Here is a 21,192-nt window from a genome sequence, read left to right as displayed (position 1 = left end):
TGCAGGGGAATCCCAGCAAAAACGAGCGCTTCGCTGGCAACGCAGCATCACAAAAACACCGAAGTCCTCGAAACCCCACCTCCGGACCTCTGTGTTTTTGCAATGCTGCGATTTCACTGAGGCTCCCCTCGCTGGGAAATCCCACCTCCGGACTTCCGTTGCCAGCGAAGCGCCCGTTTTTGCGCTGCTGGATTCCCCTGCTGGGATTCCCCTGCAGCATCACAAAAACACAGAAGTCCGGAGGTGGTGTTTCCCATGGAGGGGAGCCTTAGAGGAATCCCAGCAGCGCAAAAACAGGTGTGTCGCTGGCAATGGAAGTCCGGAGGTGGGGCATCCCAGCGGCGGCGGTGGGTTTGTAAGGTGAAAATAGTTTGTAAGAAGAGGCAAAAATATCTTAAACCCTGGGTTTGTATCTCGAAAAGTTTGTATGACGAGGCGTTTGTAAGACGAGGTATCACTGTATATTTCTCAAGCTCCTTGGGGTTGAGAAGAATTGTTGCAAAACTGAGTCTTCTGAAGTGGAAATCTAGACTCCTAAACAACTGGGAATAAAAAGATGTAGTAAAAAGAAAACCCAACCCAAAGAGCAACATGCCAACAAAAACAAATAAAACATCTCCAGGAGCAAAACCAATTAAAGTTTAATTTGTGTGCATTGTTAAAGGGTCTGTTAAATTGGCCACATCCATTGGCTACCAACAGTCCAAGGGGCCATTAATTGGCTCCCTGTTTAAAATTTTTGAGGACCCCTGCTGTAAAATGTCCAGGTTACAATTATTCACTTAGCAATTTCTAATATAGAATGGATTTTTCTCGAACTTTTCTTTTCTTCCTCCACTCTTCCTTTAGATTTTATCTTGGGGGACCCACAAGTGTACGTGGATTCAGTATGTACAGTATTGGACCTCAGAGCGAAGGTAATACGTTTCCTCGCTGTTTCTGAACTTTGTTTGTGGATTTTTCACGCCTTTGACACCAAAGCAGAGTAAAGTGTGTGTGTGTTTCACTTCGTGGGAAGAAGGAGGGCTGTGACGTTTCTTCACAGCTACTAGCTAAGTACTTAAGGACTGATTAAGGGACTTGTACAGCCGACAAGGTTGTTTTGGGGATGATTGCTCTTTACAATACAGAAAGGGTGCTTTGTTTCTTTTGAATTTTGTGATAAAGGACATTGTTTTGAACTTTCAAATGTGTGTGTGTCGGGAGGCTTCTACCAGAGAGCCCAGCAGAACACAGAGTAACTCTGAATTTATCTTTCAGATGAAGATGACACTCTGCTTTGAAAAATACCTCTTGGGGTGTCTTCTTTTTTCCAACTTAACCATTATTAGTAAAATTATGGAATGTGCTGAACTATCAAAAATAACAATGGAAATACAAAACAAAAACGATTCAGAGTTCTGCAAGGCCTGGGAGGAATGGTTCAGATGGTTATCTAACTTTAAAAACAATAAAACAAAAACCAATCAAAATCTCTTAACATAAATTAAAATAAAGATATACACAATAGAAATCCGGACCAAAATCAGCACAATCCCTGTCTGAGTTCAATCCACTCGATAACTACGAACAACTTACCAATATCATAACCCGCAAATACCTCTCACTCATAAAAATAACAAACATAATCAAACTAAGTCGTCACAATGCATATTACTGCTAGTTTGCAGGTACTACCCCCCCTCTCTTTCTTTCTTTTCTCTTTTTTTCTTTTTCTCTTTCTTTTCTATCCCACTTCCAAACTACCTTTCCTTTCTACGTCACCGCTGAACTACTAAATTCTACAGATATAAGATTATCCAAATAAGAATATTGAATACAAAATAAATACCTATAGACAAATATTTGGAATGTATATACAACAATATATATAAGCTACTGTATAAAAATATGTGTGGTCGGGCAGTAGGAAAAGCAAGTAGGATGCTTGGCTGCATAGCTAGAGGTATAACAAGCAGGAAGAGGGAGATTGTGATCCCCTTATATAGAGCGCTGGTGAGACCACATTTGGAATACTGTGTTCAGTTCTGGAGACCTCACCTACAAAAAGGTATTGACAAAATTGAACGGGTCCAAAGACGGGCTATAAGAATGGTGGAAGGTCTTAAGCATAAAACGTATCAGGAAAGACTTCATGAACTCAATCTGTATAGTCTGGAGGACAGAAGGAAAAGGGGGGACATGATCGAAACATTTAAATATGTTAAAGGGTTAAATAAGGTTCAGGAGGGAAGTGTTTTTAATAGGACAGTGAACACAAGAACAAGGGGACACAATCGGAAGTTAGTTGGGGGAAAGATCAAAAGCAACATGAGAAAATATTATTTCACTGAAAGAGTAGTAGATCCTTGGAACAAACTTCCAGCAGACGTGGTTGGTAAATCCACAGTAACTGAATTTAAACATGCCTGGGATAAACATATATCCATCCTAAGATAAAATACAGGAAATAGTATAAGGGCAGACTAGATGGACCATGAGGTCTTTTTCTGCCGTCAGTCTTCTATGTTTCTATGTTTCTAATATTGTTTACCCCATCCCCCCCTACTTCTCTTTTTGTACTCCCATCCCCCCTTCCCATTCTTAATAAATTAATAAAGTATTTATTTTTTTAAAAAGAAAAGAAAAATACCTCTTGGATTTGTAATTCGGCAAATATTTTCTTGCGGTTTTAGGTGATTACCTCGGAGGAGAAGCTTACTGGGCCGGGGGTTTGCATCTCTACACCCCTCTTCCTTTCCGGCCAGGCAAAGGCGGTTTTGGAGATCTCTTCCGGATGCACTTTTTCCTCAACGCTGGCAATCTCTGCAACCTAAATTATGGTAAGGGGCTGGACTACTGCAGTGCGCAGTACCTGGGGCTGGCCTTGAAGATTGTTCAGAAGCTTCCTGTGGTCCACAATGCAGCAATGCACGGAGCTACGTAGGCTCTGCAAGCTGTCTTAGTGTCTGCCGCTAGCCTTCCCACCTTCCTTTTACTTCTCAGGTGAAGGACCAAAGGCTCACCTTCAAAAACTGGCCGAGTGCATCCGGTGGTCGTACGGAGCCGGCATCGTCCTGAGGCTCGGCAACATTGCACGATTAGAACTCAACTACTGTGTCCCGATGGGGGTACAAAGTGGAGATAGGTACGTTGGCTTGTTTATGGCATCGGGCCAGAATATCTCCGGGACCGCCTTCTGCTGCCCGAATCCCAGCGATCAGTTAGGTCCCACAGAGCGGTAAACAGAAAAGTTTAGTTTGAGATTAGTTGTGAATAACTACCTAGCCACACACAAATATACTAACTTGAATTAGTATACTTTGAGAAGTACTTTGAGAAGTAACATATTCAGATAAGCACTCTAAAGTCATACATATAATAAGTCAGAATAACAATCCAAATATTACCAAGAACATAGACTTTCTTACAAGTTGTCTTTGTCATAATCAGTAAACAAAGATATCAAGCCTATACACATTTTAGCTATACAGTGATCCCTCTATTATCGCGAGGGTTCCGTTCCAAGACCCCTTGCGATAATCGATTTTTCACGATGTAGGGTTGCGGAAGTAAAAACACCATCTCGCGCCCTTTTTTTTCTATGGCCGCGCATGCGTAGATGGTGGAGTTTGTGTTCCCCACCGCCCACGCAAAGGGAAAACCCGATTCGGCTCCTCGCTGCTGCTGCACTACCGAGCAGATCAGCTGCTGGGCGGCCGAAGGAACCTTCCCTGGGTCTTCCCCCTCTTGCTGGCGGGCGGGTGAGCGGCGGGCATCAGCGAGGAGCCGGGGTTTCCCCTTTGCGTGGGCGGCCGGGAAGACCCAGGGAAGGTTCCTTCGGCCGCCCAGCAGCTGATCTGCTCGGTAGCGCAGCAGCAGCGAGGAGCCGAATCGGGGTTTCCCCTTTGCGTGCGGGGAAACCCTGATTCAGCTCCTCGCTGCTGCTGCGCTACCGAGCAGATCAGCTGCTGGGCGGCCGAAGGAACCTTCCCTTGGTCTTCCCGGCCGCCCACGCAAAGGGGAAACCCCGGCTCCTCGCTGATGCCCGCCGCTCGCCCGCCCGCCAGCAAGAGGGGGAGAGATAGAGAAAGAGAGAGAAGGAAAGAAAGAGATGAGAGAGGGAGGAAGAGAGTGTGAGAGAGGAAGAAGCAAGATAGAGAAAGAGAGAGAGAAAGAAAGATGAGCAAGGAAGGAAGAGAGTGACGTCATCGGGTGGGAAAAATCGCGATATAGCGTTTCGCAAAGATCGAGATCGCGAAAATCGAGGGATCACTGTAATACATAGCTACAATACAGAGAGACTGCAGAGCTAACCTAACAGCGAGTAGCCACTGAGTAGCTTAGACAAAGAGAAACAGAGAGGGTGACTCAGAGAAACAAGCTATAAACTCTAGCTCCCTCTTGTGGCCGTCTGCAATACCGCAGCTAAGTAGACATAGCTGAGTTATAACACATATTGTTGGTTTATATATATTGCCAACCCAACCGTTATGGACAGAGTCCTAACAATGGGTCATTTGACTCCGCTGTGACAATGTGAGTTTAATACCATTAGGGAAATTGATAAAATTTCTCCGAGTCTGCAGAGAGGGGAGGCATACAAATCTAATAAATTATTTTTAGATTTAAAACATTTTTACTAGATGTTGAAAGGGCGAAAATTAATAGCCCTAGGAAATAGACAAAACAAACCTGTTGTACACTCAGTGGTATTAAAAATCGATTTCAATATTAGAACCCTTTAGCAATTGTAATTTGGTTATTTTTCCTGGAGTTTTGAGCTGACTTAGGAAAAAAAAACCTTTTGTTGTTATTGGAAATTATACATTTGCTGACCTACTTAGATTCATCTTGATCCAGCCCGAAAAGCATTTCAATTCTATTTTGTGTTGCAGGAAGCAAACCAAAGAGAGGCTGAAAGTGCTAGTGTGAATTAGGTAGAGACCAGAAATTGTCCTTGATGTTGCCAGTAGCTCCAATTTACTGATGGAAGTTTGCAACAATCTAATGTTTATTTAGAAGGGATTACAGTGATACCTTGTCTTACAAACTTAATTGGTTCCGGGACAAGGTTCTTAAGGTGAAAAGTTTGTAAGACGAAACAGTGTTTCCCATAGGAATCAATGGAAAAGCGATTAATGCGTGCAAGCTCAAAACTCACCCCTTTTGCCAGCCGAAGCGCCTGTTTTTGCGCTGCTGGGATTCCCCTGAGGCTCCCCTCCATGGGAAACCCTACCTCCAGAACTCTGTGTTTTTGCGATTCTGCAGGGCAATCCCAGCATCGCAAAAACGAGTGCTTCGTTGGCAACGGAAGTCTGGAGGTGGAGTTTCCCAGCGAAGGGAGCACCAGTGAAATTGCAGCAGCGCAAAAACACCGAGGTCCTCGAAACCCCACCTCCAGACCTCTGTGTTTTTGTAATGCTGTGATTTCACTGAAGCTCCCCTCGCTGGGAAACCCCACCTCTGGACTTCTGTTGCCAGCGAAGCGCCCGTTGTTGCGCTGCTGGATTCCCCTGCTGGGATTCCCCTGCAGCATCACAAAAACACGGAAGTCCAGAGGTGGGGTTTCCCATGGAGCGGAACCTCAGGGGAATCCCAGCAGCGCAAAAACAGGGGCTTCGCTGGCAACAGAAGTCCGGAGGCAGGGCATCCCAGCGGCGGCGGTGGGTTTGTAAGGTGAAAATAGTTTGTAAGACGAGGCAAAAAAAAATTAAACCCCGGGTTTGTATCTTGGAAAGTTTGTATGACGAGACGTTTGTAAGACGAGGTATCACTGTATTTTGTTTCCTGGGGCTGTTCCTTGGGTCAGTGCAAATGGTTTTACCTCCCAGTATTTTTAAAAATTATTATTCTGTTTCATTTAAAACTACAGGCGTGAAACAAAGTGTTTTGAATTTATTGGGGAAAAGAGGATTTCATACCTAACCCTTTCTTTCCCCTTTGCTTTTCCAGAATATGTGATGGAGTTCAGTTCGGAGCAGGAATAAGATTCCTGTAATATGTAAAATGGCCTTTTGCAGTGTTGTTCGAAAAGGAGAGGCTGAATTCAAGGGTGATATGCCAAATATATTTTTATTGAAGTATAATTATGTATGAACTTCAATTAAAAACTGGAAAAAACCACCATTTTACGTCGTGTTTTATCTTTGATTCGGTCAAAGATAATGTGGCTCCCCCCCCCCTGGCTTTCAGAACAAGGCTTTGATCCCGTCATACGAGTCACGGACACCGAAATCTCAGCTTTCTTCATGGGGAAAACTGAAGTCTGCCTCGCAATAAGTCACTCAACAGAGTGAAACGGCTTCCTTCTCTGAAAACAGAACAAAAGCAAAGGGACCAACTAGCTGCTGCTACTTCTTGGTGACTTTGCTAAGGAGAAGATATAGCAGCATCAAGTGCTGGGTTGGTCTTTCTTTTTGAATAAATTTATTTATTTATTTATTTATTAGATTTGTATGCCTACTGTAACGCTCTCTACATGGGGCTACCTTTGAAAAGTGTTCGGAAACTTCAGATCGTGCAGAATGCAGCTGCGAGAGCAATCATGGGCTTTTCCCAAATATGTCCCTGTTACTCCAACATTCCGCAGTCTGCATTGGTTGCCGATCAGTTTCCGGTCAAAATTCAAAATGTTGGTTATGACCTATAAAGCCCTTCATGGCACCGGGCCAGAATATCTCAGGGACCGCCTTCTGCCGCACGAATCCCAGCGACCAGTTAGGTCCCACAGAGTGGGTCTTCTCCGGGTCCTGTCAACCAAACAATGTCGCTTGGCGGGACGCAGAGGAAGAGCCTTCTCCGTGGCGGCCCCGACCCTCTGGAACCAACTCCCCCCAGAGATTAGAATTGCCCCCACCCTCCTTGCCTTTCGTAAGCTGCTTAAAACCCACCTCTGCTGCCAGGCAAGGGGGAACTAAGATACACTTTCCCCCTAGGCCTTCACAATTTCATGTATGGTATGTTTGTATGTATGATTGGTTTTTATATAATGGGTTTTTAACTGTTTTTTTTTTAGTATTGGTTTTTGTTGTACTGTTTTACTGCTGTTGTTAGCTGCCCCGAGTCTGCGGAGAGGGGCGGCATACAAATCCAATTAATAATAATAATAATAGTAATAATAATAATAATAATAATAATGATGATGCTGCCCCTCTCCGTAGACTCGGGGTGGCTCACAACATACAATAGAACAATTCACAACAAATCTAATAAATTTAAAAAGCATTAAAAATCCCCATTATTAAACCAGACATACACACAGACATACCATACATAAATTGTGCCTCAATTCCCCCATGCCTGACGGCAGAGGTGAGTTTTAAGGAGTTTACAGAAGGCAAGGAGGGTGGGGGCAGTTCTAATCTCCAGGGAGAGCTGGTTCCAGAGAGTCGGGGCCGCCACAGAGAAGGCTCTTCCCCTGGGACCCGCCAGACGACATTGTTTAGTCGACGGGACCCGGAGAAGGCCAACTCTGTGGGACCTAATCGGTCGCTGGGATTCGTGCGGCAGAAGGCGGTCCCGGAGATATTCTGGTCCGATGCCACTTTGAATTGTGACCGGAAACTGATCGGCAACCAATGCAGACTGCGGAGTGTTGGTGTAACATGGGCATACTTAGGAAAGCCCATGATTACTCAGCTGCATTCTGCACAATCTAAATGCATGTGAGGAAGAAGGACACACACAGCACAGCATTAAAAAAAGGTAGCACTTTTTCCATCGAACACATTTTATTCTATAAAAGCTTGAGAATAAAAAAATGTCATGATCAGGCAAAGTTTTGTCAGTTAGTGGATGAATGAATAAATGAATAAATACAGTGGTACCTCTACTTAAGAACTTAATTCATTCTGTGACCAGGTTCTTAAGTAGAAAAATTTGTAAGAAAAAGCAATTTTTCCCATAGGAATCAATGTAAAAGCAAATAATGTGTGCGATTGGGAAAACCACCACAGGGAGGGTGAAGGCCCTGTTTCCTCCCAGGAGATTCCTAGAGAGGCCCCACGGAGGCTTCTCCTCGCTTTTTCTGGCCCTGTTTCCTCCCAGGAGATTCCTAGAGAGGCCCCACGGAGGCTTCTCCCTGCCTTTTCCGGTTATAGTTTTGGAGGCTTGGGTTTGTAAGTGGAAAATGGTTCTGGAGAAGAGGCAAAAAAATCTTGAACACCCGGTTCTTATCTAGAAAAGTTCGTAAGTAGAGGCGTTCTTAGGTAGAGGTACCACTGTATGCAAGTAAGTTAGTAAATGAATGCATGCATGCATGGATGAATAAATAAATAAAGTATGTAAGTATAAGTTAGTGAATGAATGAATGAATGAATGAATGAATGAATGAATGAAGGAAGGAAGGAAGGAAGGAAGTTAGTAGGTAAGTAAATACGTATTTTATTTTGTTTTATTTATTTATTTTGTCCAAAACACAGTGATACACAATAAAGGTTGTAGAGGATACACTCGAAGTAAAATATATCAGGGAAAGAATAGAAAATATAGGAATAAGATATATCAATGAGAGAATAGAAGAAAAGATATAGGGATAGAAGAATGCTTGGCTGCATAGCATAACATAACAAGCAGGAAGAGGGAGATTGTGATCCTGCTGTATAGGGCGCTGGGGAGACCACGTTTGGAAGACTGTGTTCAGTTCTGGAGACCTCACCTACAAAAAGATATGGATAAAATTGAACGGGTCCAAAGACGGGATACAAAAATGGTGGAAGGTCTTAAGCATAAAACGTATCAGGAAAGACTTCATGAACTCAATCTGTAGAGTCTGGAGGACAGAAGGAAAAGGGGGGACATGATCGAAACATTTAAATATGTCAAAGGGTTAAATAAGGTCCAGGAGGGAAGTGTTTTTAATAGGAAAGTGAACACAAGAACAAGGGGACGCAATTTGAGGATAATTGGGGGAAACACCAGAAACTTCGAGAGAAGGACGCCAAGAAGCCGGGGAAGCCTTCCTCAAGCCTTGAGGGAGTGGGGCAGGCTGGAAGGGAAGCCGAGAGGCCGGGCGAGGCAGTCCCTTCATGAACAATTGGGACGCCTCGTCTAAAGCAGTGTTTCCCAACCTTGGCAACTTGAAGATATCTGGACTTCAATTCCCAGAATTCCCCAGCCAGCATTCGCTGGCTGGGGAATTCTAGGAGTTGAAGTTCAAATATCTTCAAGTTGCCAAGGTTGGGAAACACTGGTCTACTCTAAAGAGATGGACGCTGAGGGGGTGAGGGGGCTTGTGCGCGCGCGCGCCATTTGCCGGCGGGGGGTCTCCCAGCGGCGTCCGTCCAGCTCCGCCCTCGGACTTCCCCGCCGTGGCAGGGCGCTGTGAAGGGAGCCGGGACGGCGCGATCCTGAGGCGGCTTTCCTGCGTTGGAGCCTCGGCTGCCCATTGACGGGGCGGCGGCGGCCGTCAGGAAGGGGGGTGTCCAAGCCCCGGCGGCGCGCCTTCCGAGTCTCTCTCTCTCTCTCTCTCTCCCCCTCACGCCCGGCGGTCCATGTAGCCCGGCTCGGAACCCCCCACCACTCCCACCGACCCCGGCGCGATGTCCTCCCCGGCGCGCTCGCCCACCCTGCGGCCCCATCGCATGAGGAAGGACGAGTCTTTCCTGGGGAAGCTTGGAGGGACGCTGGGCAGGAAAAAGAAAGCCAAGGAGGGTGAGTAGGAACCAGACCCCGGGCGGGAGAGTTTCTTTCAGCGGCTCCGGGACGACCTTCTGGCTACGGCCGGCAGCCGCCTGCGTCCGGCCCCGCTTCCCCAACCACCCACTCCGCGTGTTTCGAATGAGAAGCGTCGTCTGTGCGAAAGGCAGGGGACCGGGCAATTTTGGAAACCACACCAAGCCCTAGTGCCCGGGTGGAACTCTGCAGGGACTCTCTATCTGTCTGTCTATCTGTTTGTCTGTCTTCTGTCTGTCTATCTATATATCTATTTAAGTTCTTTAATTGGATCTTTTGAGATGTACAGTATATTGTTTTATACTTTTTGATATGTTGTGAGGCATCCGGAGTCCTCGGAGAGGGGTGGCATACAAATCCAATTAATAATAAACAAACAAACAAATAAATAAATAAATAAATATTTACCGTATGTGTCTATTTATCTATATCTATCTATCTACCTATCTACCTACCTACCTACCTACCTATCATCTATCTATCTATCTATCTATCTATCTATCTATCTATCTATCTATCTATCTATCTACGTACCTACTTACTTATCTACCTACCTATCCTCTATCATCTCTCTCTCTCTCTCTTTATCTACCTACCTACTTACCTACCTACCTATCTATTTATATATCTATCTACCTACTTACCTACCTATCTACCTATCCATCCATCCATCCATCCATCTAGTATGGGATAGTAGTTTATATAAACATAATATAGAAAGTAATGATAAAAGAAGACAAATAGTAGGACAGGGACAGTAGGCACAATGGCGCGCTTATGCACACCCCTTACAAACCTCTTAGAAAAGGGGAGAGGTTCAACTGTGGACAATCTAAGATTGAAGATTTTGGAGTTGGGGGAAGAAACCACAGAGTCAGGTAGTGAATTCCAGGTGTTGATCACACTATTGCTGAAGTCGTGTTTTCTGCAGTCGAGTTCGAAGCGATTTACATTGAGTTTGAATATATGCCCTGTTTCCCCGATAGTAAGACACCCCCGATTGTAAGACGTATCGGGGGTTTCAGGGGGGTCGGCTAATATAAGCCGTACCCCGAAAGTAAGACATATGTCTTACTTTCGGGGAAACACGGGGGTATTGCCGGGGGGGGAGCCCGATGACGTCGCTTCCAAGCTCCCCGTGCGCCCCTCGCCTTCGCCTCGCCGTGGCGCCACCGCCTCTTCCCCGGCTTGGCAAAGCGAAGGACGGCGCTGGTCCGAAGTGAGCCGAGCGGGCGGCGGCTTGCAGCGAAGGCACTCGTCCCAGCAACCGAGTCCTGCCGAGGCTCGGCTGCAAGCGGCCAGCAAGGCCGACCAGCTCCGAGGCGAGCGGGCGGAGCTGCGCCCTCCTTCGCCCGCCTCCTTTCCGGCAGGCAGGTGGGGCTGCCCAACTGCGCAGAGCGGCTCCTCCCCTCCAGACACACGCTTCCCTGACACGCGTCTGTGGCTCCACGCGTGCACGCCGCTTGGAGCCCTGAGGTTGAACTTGGAAAAGGGCTCACGAGGCTCCTGTCCCACGGCTGCCCTTCTGGACTCTGGGGAGATGCCTTCGGGAACGCGACCCTTTCAATTTTTTTCCAATGTAAGACATACCCCGAAAGTAAGACGTAGTGGGGCTTTTGGGGGTAAAAAGAAAGTAAGACACTGTCTTACTTTCGGGGAAACACGGTAGCATTAGCAATAGCATTTAGACTTACCGGTATATACTTCTTCATAGTGCTTTTTACAGAATCAGCCTATTGCTCCCAATAATCTGGGTTCTCCTTTTACCCACCTTGGAAGGATTGCCTTCTTTTGTTATTTTTTTTTATCATTACTTATCTAATGTTTTATTTGTACAAACTACCACCCTAAAATTGTTTGACAAAATAAATAAATAAATAAAAAAGGATGGAAGGCTGAGTCAATTGAACCGGCGGTGAGATTTGAACTGCTGAACTACAGCTAGCAGTTAGCAGAAGTCGCCTGCAGTGCTGCACTCTAACCACTGCGCCACCCCAGGGGGGTGGAATTAATTCCCCCCCCTTGGATTCGGATAAATTTGGATAAGGATAAAAAAAAAGCACCACATTCCTGTCTGTAAGACAGTCAGGAAGGTGTCTACAGGAAGTCCTCGACCATCTGTAGTCACAATGGCATTGAAAAAAAGTGACTTCTGACCGTTTTTTCAGAGTTATGACTTTGGAAGCGTCTCTACAATCACATGATCAAAATAGAATTAGAATTAGAATATAATAGAAAATAGAATAGAGAATAGAAAATAGAGAATAGAATAGAATTCTGTATTGGCCAAGTATGATTGGACACACAAAGAATTTGTCTTTGGTGCATATGCTTCCAGTGTACATAAAAGAAAAGATTTTATTTATTTATTTATTACTTGGATTTGTATGCCGCCCCTCTCCGAAGACTCGGGGCGGCTCACAACATGTAAAAACAAATCATAAGTAATCAAACAATTTAAAATTTTAAAGATTTAAAAAATACATTTGTCAAGAATCATAAGGTACAACACTTAATGATAATCTGGGTTACAGATTATCTATCAACCCCCTAGAAAGATTATCTATCAACCCCCTAGAAAGGGCCAAACTGTATGAGTGGTGTGTATACATGCGGTTATGCCTCTTTTTATAATAAATAGATTTTATTACGGCGTTTAGTTTTTTAGATATTATATTTGACTTCTTGTATTGCTTTGTACCTTTTTATATTGTATTATTGTTTTGTAAGCTGCGCTGAGTCCTTCAGGATTGGGCGGCATAGAAGTTTGAATGAATGAATGAATGAATGAATGAATGAATGAATGAAGAAAGAAAGAAAGAGAAAGAAAGAAAGGAAAGAAAGAAAGGAAAGAAAGAAAGAAAAAGAAAGAAAGAAAGAAAAAAGAAAAAGAAAGAAAGAAAGAAAAAAGAAAGAAAAGAAAGAAAGAAAGAAAAAGAAAGAAAGAAAGAAAAAGAAAGAAAAAGAAAGAAAGAAAAGAAAGAAAGAAAAAGAAAGAAAGAAAGGAAAGAAAGAAAAAGAAAGAAAGAAAGCAAAGAAAAAGAAAGAAAGTGATATATAAGCTTAAGTGCCATTGCTATTTTCTGGTGGTCTCCAGTCTAAATACTAAGCTTACCTCACCTTGTTTAGTTGCCAAGGTCGGCCAAGTGCTGCATCAATTTCTATCCTAGGAAAAAATTAATCTCCTGGATTGTTTCTTGGCGATGGAGATGACTATAATGAGGCAGAGCTGGTCAAATCCTTTGCCGGTCCCCTGGCGAAGGCATTTCTGCCTTTTGTAGCTGCAATGCAGAGACAGCTTCTCAGGTGACCCCTTTCCTGGTGCAGGGACTCAGAACTGGGGAAAACTCTAGGCTGGTTTTCTCCTAGCTGTGCAATTTTGGAGTGAATCACTAGGATTTCATTGAGGGCCACATCAGGATTATGTTTGACTTCGGTGGGGGGTGTGTGTGGCTTAGGGAGTTTATGAAAGGCAAGGAGGGTGTTGGGGCAATTCTGATCTCTGGGGGAAGCTGGTTCCAGAGAAGGCTCTTCTCCTGGGTCCCGCCAAACGACATTGTTTAGTCGACGGGACCCGGAGAAGGCCAACTCTGTGGGACCTAACTGGTCGCTGGGATTCGTGCGGCAGAAGGCGGTCCCGGAGATATTCTGGTCCGATGCCATAAAGGGCTTTATAGGTCATAACCAACACTTTGAATTGTGACCAGAAACTGATCAGCAACCAATGCAGACTGCGGAGTGTTGGTGTAACACTATAATTGGTTAAAGGCTGATTATTTTTTAAAAAAAGAAATGAACTGGTTAAGAATATCTCAAGATTGCCTAGGCCCGTGATGGCGAACCTATGACACGCATGCCATAGGTGGCAAGCGGAACCACAACTGTTGGCAAATGAGCCGTCGTCCTAACTCATCTGCAGCTGATTTTCAGTTTGCATGGAGGCTGTTTTCAGCCTCCTGAGGGCCTCTGGTGGGGGGGAGGCTGTTTTCACCCTCCCCAGGCTCCAGGAAACCCTCTGGAGCCTGGGAGGATGGAAAAAGGGCCTAATGGGTCGATGGAAGTTGGGAAATGGGTGGGGGAGAGGGTTGTTCACACATGCGCGAGGGTGGGGCAGAGAGGGAGTTGCATGTACATGTTCATGGGGGTGGGATGCATGGGGACATTGAATTAGGGGTGTGGGCACATGCAGGGACCTGTGAAGAAAAAGGTTTGCCATCACTAGCCTAGATACAATACAGTGGTACCTCTACTTACAAACTTAATTTGTTCCGTGACCAGGTTCTTAAGTAAAAAAGTTTGTAAGAAGAAGCAATTTTTTCCATAGGAATCAATGTAAAAGCAAATAATGTGTGCGATTGGGGAAACCACAGGGAGGGTGGAGGCCCTGTTTCCTCCCAGGAGATTCCTAGAGAGGCCCCATGGAGGCTTCTCCCTGCTTTTTCCGGCCCTGTTTCCTCCCAGGAGATTCCTAGAGAGGCCCCCATGGAGGCTTCTCCCTGCTTTTTCCGGCCCTGTTTCCTACCAGGAGATTCCTAGAGAGGCCCCACAGAGGCTTCTCCCTGCCTTTTCCAGTTACAGTTTCGGAGGCTCGGGCTTGTAAGTGGAAAATGGTTCTTGAGAAGAGGCAAAAAAATCTTGAACACCTGGTTCTTATCTAGAAAAGTTCGTAAGTAGAGGCGTTCGTAGGTAGAGATACCACTGTATAGGTTTAGTGGCTTTGGAAAGTTTCTGTATGTTTCCATACTGGATACAGACTTTGTTGCTCCAGAAATCATGGCAAAGAGCTTCAGGAAGTATGACTGGGGACATTTATCTCCTTGCCTTTATCTCCTAAACGAGTAAAACTGGAGGCTAGTGTTTCTTAGTGTATCTGTCAGGAAATCCAGTGGTCACTTCCTTTAGCTGATGCTGTTTTGATGGTTAAACTGATCAGAACATTCCTGGTTTTAAGGTCATTGCATGAATCAGAGTAGCATGAAATAGAGTAGCTTTCTTGTGTCTTTTTAAAATTATTATTATTATTATAAAATAAACTTTATTCATAAACAAAACACATACAACAAGACAAAGGAAACAGTTTTTTAAAAAGTTGGACAATTTGTGACGTGCCTGTAATACAATTCTAATAGTGCTTCTTTTCTATTACACAAGTCATATTTAGATAATACAATGGTACCTCTATCTAAGAACACCTCTGATTACAAACTTTTCTAGATAAGAACCGAGTGTTCAAGATTTTTTTGCTTCTTCTCAAGAACCATTTTCCACTTACAAACCTGAGCCTTCGAAACTGTAATCAGAAAAGGCAGGGAGAAGCCTCTGTGGGGCCTCTCTAGGACTCTCCCGGGAGGAAACAGGGCCGGAAAAGGTGGGGAGAAGCCTCTGTGGCGCCTCTCTAGGAATCTCCTGGGAGGAAACAGGGCCGGAAAAGGCGGGGAGAAGCCCCTGTGGGGCCTCTCTAGGAATCTCCCGGGAGGAAACAGGGCCAGAAAAGGTGGGGAGAAGCCTCTGTGGTGCCTCTCTAGGAATCTCCTGGGAGGAAACAGGTTTTGTGGTTTCCCCAATCGCATGCATTATTTGCTTTTACATTGATTCCTATGGGGAAAATTGCTTCTTGTTACAAACCTTTCTACTTAAGAACCTGCTCACGGAACGAATTACGTTTGTCAGTAGAGGTACCACTGTATACACCAAATCTTAGCAATGATCTTCAGGGCCGCCATCAGGAATTTTGGGGCCCCATACAGCCTAAGTGTCTGCCCCCCCCGCCATTTTAAAACTACTTTATTTTGCGACATACCAATTATGTATTAAATTTACCTTTCACAAAAAAAATTTAAACCCTGCCACTACAACAAGGTACACTTGTTTGACAGATTAATATGTTAATAACGCAGAAAATATATTCAAGTGACATCAACATATTACATACATATAAATAAATAACCAGAACAGTGCAAATACACCAAATTAACAAAATATTATTAATTTTGCCATCAACAATATTAAAAGCAGCAATAAGATGGCACAAAGGATAAAGACAAAATACTCCTGCATCACAATAGAAAAATATTTGTTTTCACAATAATACCAATAAATAACAGGTAACCAGAAGATAAATTATACGCAATAATGTTCAAAACTATACGTAAACTCCACCATAGGTGTAAAAAAAAGTCAACCCTTTACAGATAATTAGCGCCTATTAAAAAATACCCCTAAAAAAATTGAAAACATCTTGCGGTAGCATAATCAAAGGGGAAAAAAACAAAACAAATAGAATCACCAAATATTGCCCAATTTGCTATTAAGTTCCATAACTTAATATATTTAAGCTTTTAAATGTGTAATGTATAATGTCTCTTAACAAATAGCATGCCCGTGGCTCTAAGAACAACACCTTTCTCTGTTTTTCTTCTTTCTTCTTCTTTTCCTAGGATGTTATCATATCTATTAAACATACGGTGAGATATTACTGTGTATTCATTTAACATAATTTAGAATGTAAAATGAAAAATAACAAACTCCCGCTTCAGATCTTCTCTGCACAAGTCTCAAAATATTATGTACTGTACTTGTTTGTTTGTTTTTAAAAGTCCTTAGTAGATCTACCCAGCTTCTGCTTTGCATATTCAAATCTTCCCACTTCCCACAATGCTTGCTTCTGGAATCCAGGATGGTGTTTGCTTCTCAAATCTAAAATGGTGAGATGGCTCCAAAAAACATGCCAACTCCAAAGCAACACATCTTTTCCTCACACTTAGAAGGGAACAATTTCGAAAAAAATCTAACACCATAATCAAAATGTATACCAAACTAGCTCTGATCCAAACTTCATCTTTAACAGCTATGAAGCTCTTCAGGCAGAATAGAGAAAATTAGGTATTTTTGCTGACCTGTGCTCTTGCCTGGTCCCGATTGTAACAATTTTGCAACTGAATCCAATTAGCTTCCTTAGCACGCCAACTCACCAGCACACTGCAGATGTTACCGGTCTTCTTCAATCGCGCCCCCCCCCCCCACTTTTCAATTTGGCCGGGCCCCTGACGCCAGTACCGGTAGTACTGCCCTATCGGCGGCCCTGATGATCTTAATCAGGCATATCTTTCCTTTTTATTCCCTTTTACATATCCGAAACACTGACCTTTACTCTCCAAAGTTTTCTATCACTTATTGGCTCTCTCTTTTCTTTTTCCCCATCCAATCATAAAACTTGACCCAACAATTAATAAATTCTTCCTCATCTCTATTTTTTATTTCCTTAGTTAGACTGTCCATAATGTTGTTTTTTTCAAAAATATCTTGTGTCTATTGCTAAAATCCACTTGTTCAAACTTCATTTCAGAGATGGAATGTTCAATTGCCATCTAAGTTTAATGGTGAGTAAAAAAAACCCCAAACTCACCCAGAAACTAATCGTTGGTCAGGGGAAAAATAATCACCTGAACTTCTGTGTGTGTATATTTGTGTGTGTGTGTGTATGCACACGTACGTGTGTACATGCTTGTGTGCACAATTCATATATATATATATATATATATATATATATATATATATATATATATCACATTTTTTTTGCTGAATTTGAAAATTAAGGGAGACTAGGATAGATCTATTTCGGCCTTATTTTGGCCTCATCAGCTAGCCATACCCACTGGGACTTGAACCTGCAACATTTGCCTTGTAAGACGGAGAATTATCCTCTAGGCTACAGTATCCAATCCCTTCAGATGTGCACCAGGGAAGGGTTACATATTTTTATGTTGAATATATATATACATACATACATACATACATACATACGTATGTACGTACGTAGATTGTTCTGAGTTCGGGTTTTGCCCCGTGTAATATTTTGAGTGTTTATGCGACGTTTCGGTGAAATCACATTCACCATCATCAGGCTGAAGTTTTAAGCTTCATGCTGCTGTAAATATAGTTTATATCATATATATACGATCAGTTACACATTCATAGAGGAAACTTTAACTTCTCCCAGGATTGCTCTGCTATTCTCATTTTAAAAGGGTCAAGTGAAAAATGCTGGGTTCCAGACAGACTCTGCAGAAGGAAGTCCCATTCAGTATTTCCGATACTCAGGATGATTTAGCTCTTAACTCAAGGGGGGGGGGGGGGAGAAACCCAACAGAAATTAGTCACATAAGTCCTGTAGCGTCCTGGAGTAAAAGAAGGAAAAAGTCACTTTATGTTTGTATGTGTGTGTGTGCCAGGGGTGAAATGCAGCAGATTCCGGTAGTGAAAATTTTGAGTAGTTCAGATAACCGTCAAATATCACATCTGGCTAGCCCCAGAGTGAGGTTGGGAATACAGTACTCCCTCGCTATACCGCGCTTCACCTACTGCGGCTTCACTTCATCGCGGGTTTTCAAGAAATATTAATGAGAAAAATCATTCGCGGATCTTCGCTGGTTCGCGGGTTTTTGAGGAAGTCGATCGGCAGATTTAAACAGCCCGCGGAACTCGATCGGCAGGTTTTTCAAAAAAAATATATCTAAAATTGTAAATACTGTCTTTAAATACTGTATCTAAAATAAATACTGTGTGGGAAGGGTTTATAAACACTTAAAACAATGAAAACTTACCAAACAATTACAATATAAATACTTAAATAAGTACTATCAGTCGATAAATTCCCCATCGCGGATTTCACCTATCGCGGCCGGGTCTGGAACGTAACACCAGCGATAGGTGAGGGACTACTGTAGAGATTTTGCAATATACTTCCCGGGAGTGGGGAGGGAATGGAGATTTTGCAGTATCCTTCCCTTAGAGTGTTCTGACGGGCTCCCTGGTAGACTCCTCCCAAAAATTCACAGGTACAAATTTCAGACACACACACACGTTTGAAAATTCAAAACAATGTTCTTTATAATGAAAATTCCCTTAACCTAAGCCCTATTTTTGTATAGCAAAGAGCACTGGTCTCCAAACAAACTGGTAATTGGTACAAGTCCCTTATTAGTTCTGTGATACTTAGCTTGCAGCTGTGAGGCAATTCACAGTCCTTCTTCTTTCACAAAGTGAAACACACTTTGCCCTGGTTTAGTTTCAAAGCAGGGAAAAATCAGCACACAAAAGGTCAAAGTCAGTAAAGCAGTCACGAAACACAACAATCAGATAATCCTCCACAATGGCCAAACCCACAGGCTGCTCTTTATAGCAGCCTCACTAATCACCACAGCCCCACCCAACCACAGGTGGCCTTATTTTCTTTGATAATAATCTCTCAGTTGTTGCTGCCTATGCATCGCTCTCCGCATGCGTGGCTGTATCATTAACTCTTGTTCTGAATCCAAGGAGGAGCTAGATAATTGATCTCCTTCTGAGCTGTCTGCCACACTATCCTCCTCCCTGTCACTCATGTCTTCTTGGTCAGAGGAGCCTTCATCAGCAGATTCCACCGGTGGCAAAACAGGCCTGCGGCATGTGGATGTCTCCCCCACATCCACAGTCCTTGGGGCAGGAGCTGGGCCAGAGCTAACCACAACATAGAGTGGGATGGGAATGGAGATTTTGCAGAATCCTTCCCCTAGAGCAGTGATGGTGAACCTATGGCAGCGGTGCTGCAGGTGGCACATGGAGCCATATCAGCTATCACGCAAGCCGTTGCCCTAGTTCAGCTCCAACATGCATGTGTATGCTGGCCAGCTGATTTTTTGGCTGAGGCTCTGGGAGGGCATTTTTGGCTTCCAGGGAGCCTCTGGGGGAATGGGGGAGGGCATTTTTACCCTTCCCCTGCTCCAGGAAAGCCTTTGAAGCCTGGGGAGGGCAAAACATGAGCCTATTGGCCCTTCCAGAAGTTAGGAGACAGGTCGTTTCTTGCCTCCAAGGGGCAGGGGAAGCTGTTTTCACCCTCCCCAGGCATTGAATTATGGGTGTGGGCACTCGCGCATGTGCAATAGCATGCACCCATGCTCTTTCGGCGCCCAAGGTAAAAAAAAGTTTGCCATCACTGCCCTAGAGTGAGGTGGGAATGGAGATTTTGCAGTTTCCTTCCCCTAGATCAGGGGCAGGCAAAGTTGGCTATGACATGTGGATTTCAACTCCCAGAATTCCTGAGCTAGCATGATTGGCTCAGGAATTCTGGGAGTTGAAGTCCAGAAGTCATAGCAGAGCCAACTTTGCCTATCCAGTTGTGAAATAACTGTACCCGAAGACATAGTTCCCTCTAAGCTGAGCAGTGAGCAATCGCTCACTTAAAAATCATCATCAACTCAGAGTTTTCCAAACCTGCCCAGAAGCCGAGAGGGAAATTTTATTATTATTTCTGTGCCGCCCAGTCCTGAAGGGACTGCCACTCAGACACTATACTTTTCCGCTCACCCCCCCAAAAAATTAGAGAGGACACTGCCCGAAGATACACTTTAATCTGAAATGCTTCCTCCAAATGCAGATAAGCCTCTTGCTGGCAGATCCAGATGTAAAAGGAAGATATCTGATCTGACTTCCCTCCCTGATGGATGGTACCACGTACTTTCCTACTTGTAACATTAGGTAGTGATGGTATGGGAAGAAATCTCCATCTAGTTCAGTGAGAGTATGGTGAGGCCACATTTGGAGTACAGTACTGGTCACCGCACCTCAAGAAGGATATAATGGAATTGGGGTAAGGTGCAAAAAAGGGCAACAAGTATGATCAAGGAAGCAAGCAAGCAAGCAAGGGGGGAAGCAAGCAAGTAAGCAAGATAGGAAGCAAGGGAAGAAGGAAGGAAGGAAGCAGTAAGCAAGGAAGGAAGCAAGCAAGCAAGGAAAGAAGGAAGAAAGCAAGGAAGGAAGGAAGAGGGAAAGAAGAAAGCAAGCAAGAAGGAAGAAAGCAATGAAGGAAGGAAGGAAGAGGGAAAGAAGAAAGCAAGGAAGGAAGGAAGAAAGCAAGGAAGGAAGGAAGGAAGAGGGAAAGAAGAAAGCAAGCAAGAAGGAAGAAAGGAAGGAAGGAAGAAAGGAAGCAGTAAGCAAGGAAAGAAGAAGGAAGAAAGAAAGAAAGGAAGAAAGAAGGAAGCAAGCAAGCAAGCAAGGAAAGAAGGAAGGAAGCAGGGGATGAAGGAAACAAGCAAGGAAGGAAGCAAGGGAGGGAGGAAGAAAGAAAGCAAGGAAGGAAGAAAGCAAGCAAGGAAGGAAGGAAGAAAGCAAGCAAGGAAGGAAGGAAGGAAGAAAGCAAGGAAAGAAGGAAGGAAGCAGGGGATGAAGGAAACAAGCAAGGAAGGAAGCAGTAAGCAAGCAAGGAAGGAAGAAAGCAAGGAAGGAAGGAAGGAAGAGGGAAAGACGAAAGCAAGCAAGAAGGAAGAAAGCAAGCAAGGAAGAAAGGAAGCAGTAAGCAAGGAAGGAAGAAGGAAGAAAGAAAGGAAGAAAGGAAGAAAGAAGGAAGAAAGCAAGCAAGCAAGGAAAGAAGGAAGGAAGCAGGGGATGAAGGAAACAAGCAAGGAAGGAAGCAAGGGAGGGAGGAAGAAAGAAAGCAAGGAAGGAAGAAAGCAAGCAAGCAAGGAAGGAAGGAAGAAAGGAAGAAAGGAAAGAAGGAAGGAA

The 21,192-nt window shown here is 44.0% G+C and overlaps 2 protein-coding genes across 2 annotated transcripts in view; both read left to right on the top strand.

The window, feature by feature from the left end:
* The window catches only part of SAMM50 (SAMM50 sorting and assembly machinery component), a 45,286-nt gene extending 39,181 nt beyond the window's left edge, over positions 1–6,105 (top strand). Inside the window, exons 12-15 of the mRNA XM_070755290.1 lie at positions 850–917; positions 2,676–2,822; positions 2,986–3,127; positions 5,935–6,105. Of these exons, the coding sequence (XP_070611391.1) occupies positions 850–917; positions 2,676–2,822; positions 2,986–3,127; positions 5,935–5,980 (403 nt within the window). The 3' untranslated portion in view covers positions 5,981–6,105. The remainder of the gene's footprint in view (positions 1–849; positions 918–2,675; positions 2,823–2,985; positions 3,128–5,934) is intronic.
* A 3,182-nt stretch (positions 6,106–9,287) lies between these two features.
* The window catches only part of PARVB (parvin beta), a 67,502-nt gene continuing 55,597 nt past the window's right edge, over positions 9,288–21,192 (top strand). Inside the window, exon 1 of the mRNA XM_070755295.1 lies at positions 9,288–9,633. Within this exon, the coding sequence (XP_070611396.1) occupies positions 9,522–9,633 (112 nt within the window). The 5' untranslated portion in view covers positions 9,288–9,521. The remainder of the gene's footprint in view (positions 9,634–21,192) is intronic.

This window comes from Erythrolamprus reginae, chromosome 6 (assembly GCF_031021105.1).
Source record: "Erythrolamprus reginae isolate rEryReg1 chromosome 6, rEryReg1.hap1, whole genome shotgun sequence".
NCBI lineage: Eukaryota > Metazoa > Chordata > Lepidosauria > Squamata > Dipsadidae > Erythrolamprus > Erythrolamprus reginae.
The sequence above is the reverse complement of the archived record's forward strand: the minus strand, read 5'-3'. Positions and strand labels throughout refer to the sequence as shown.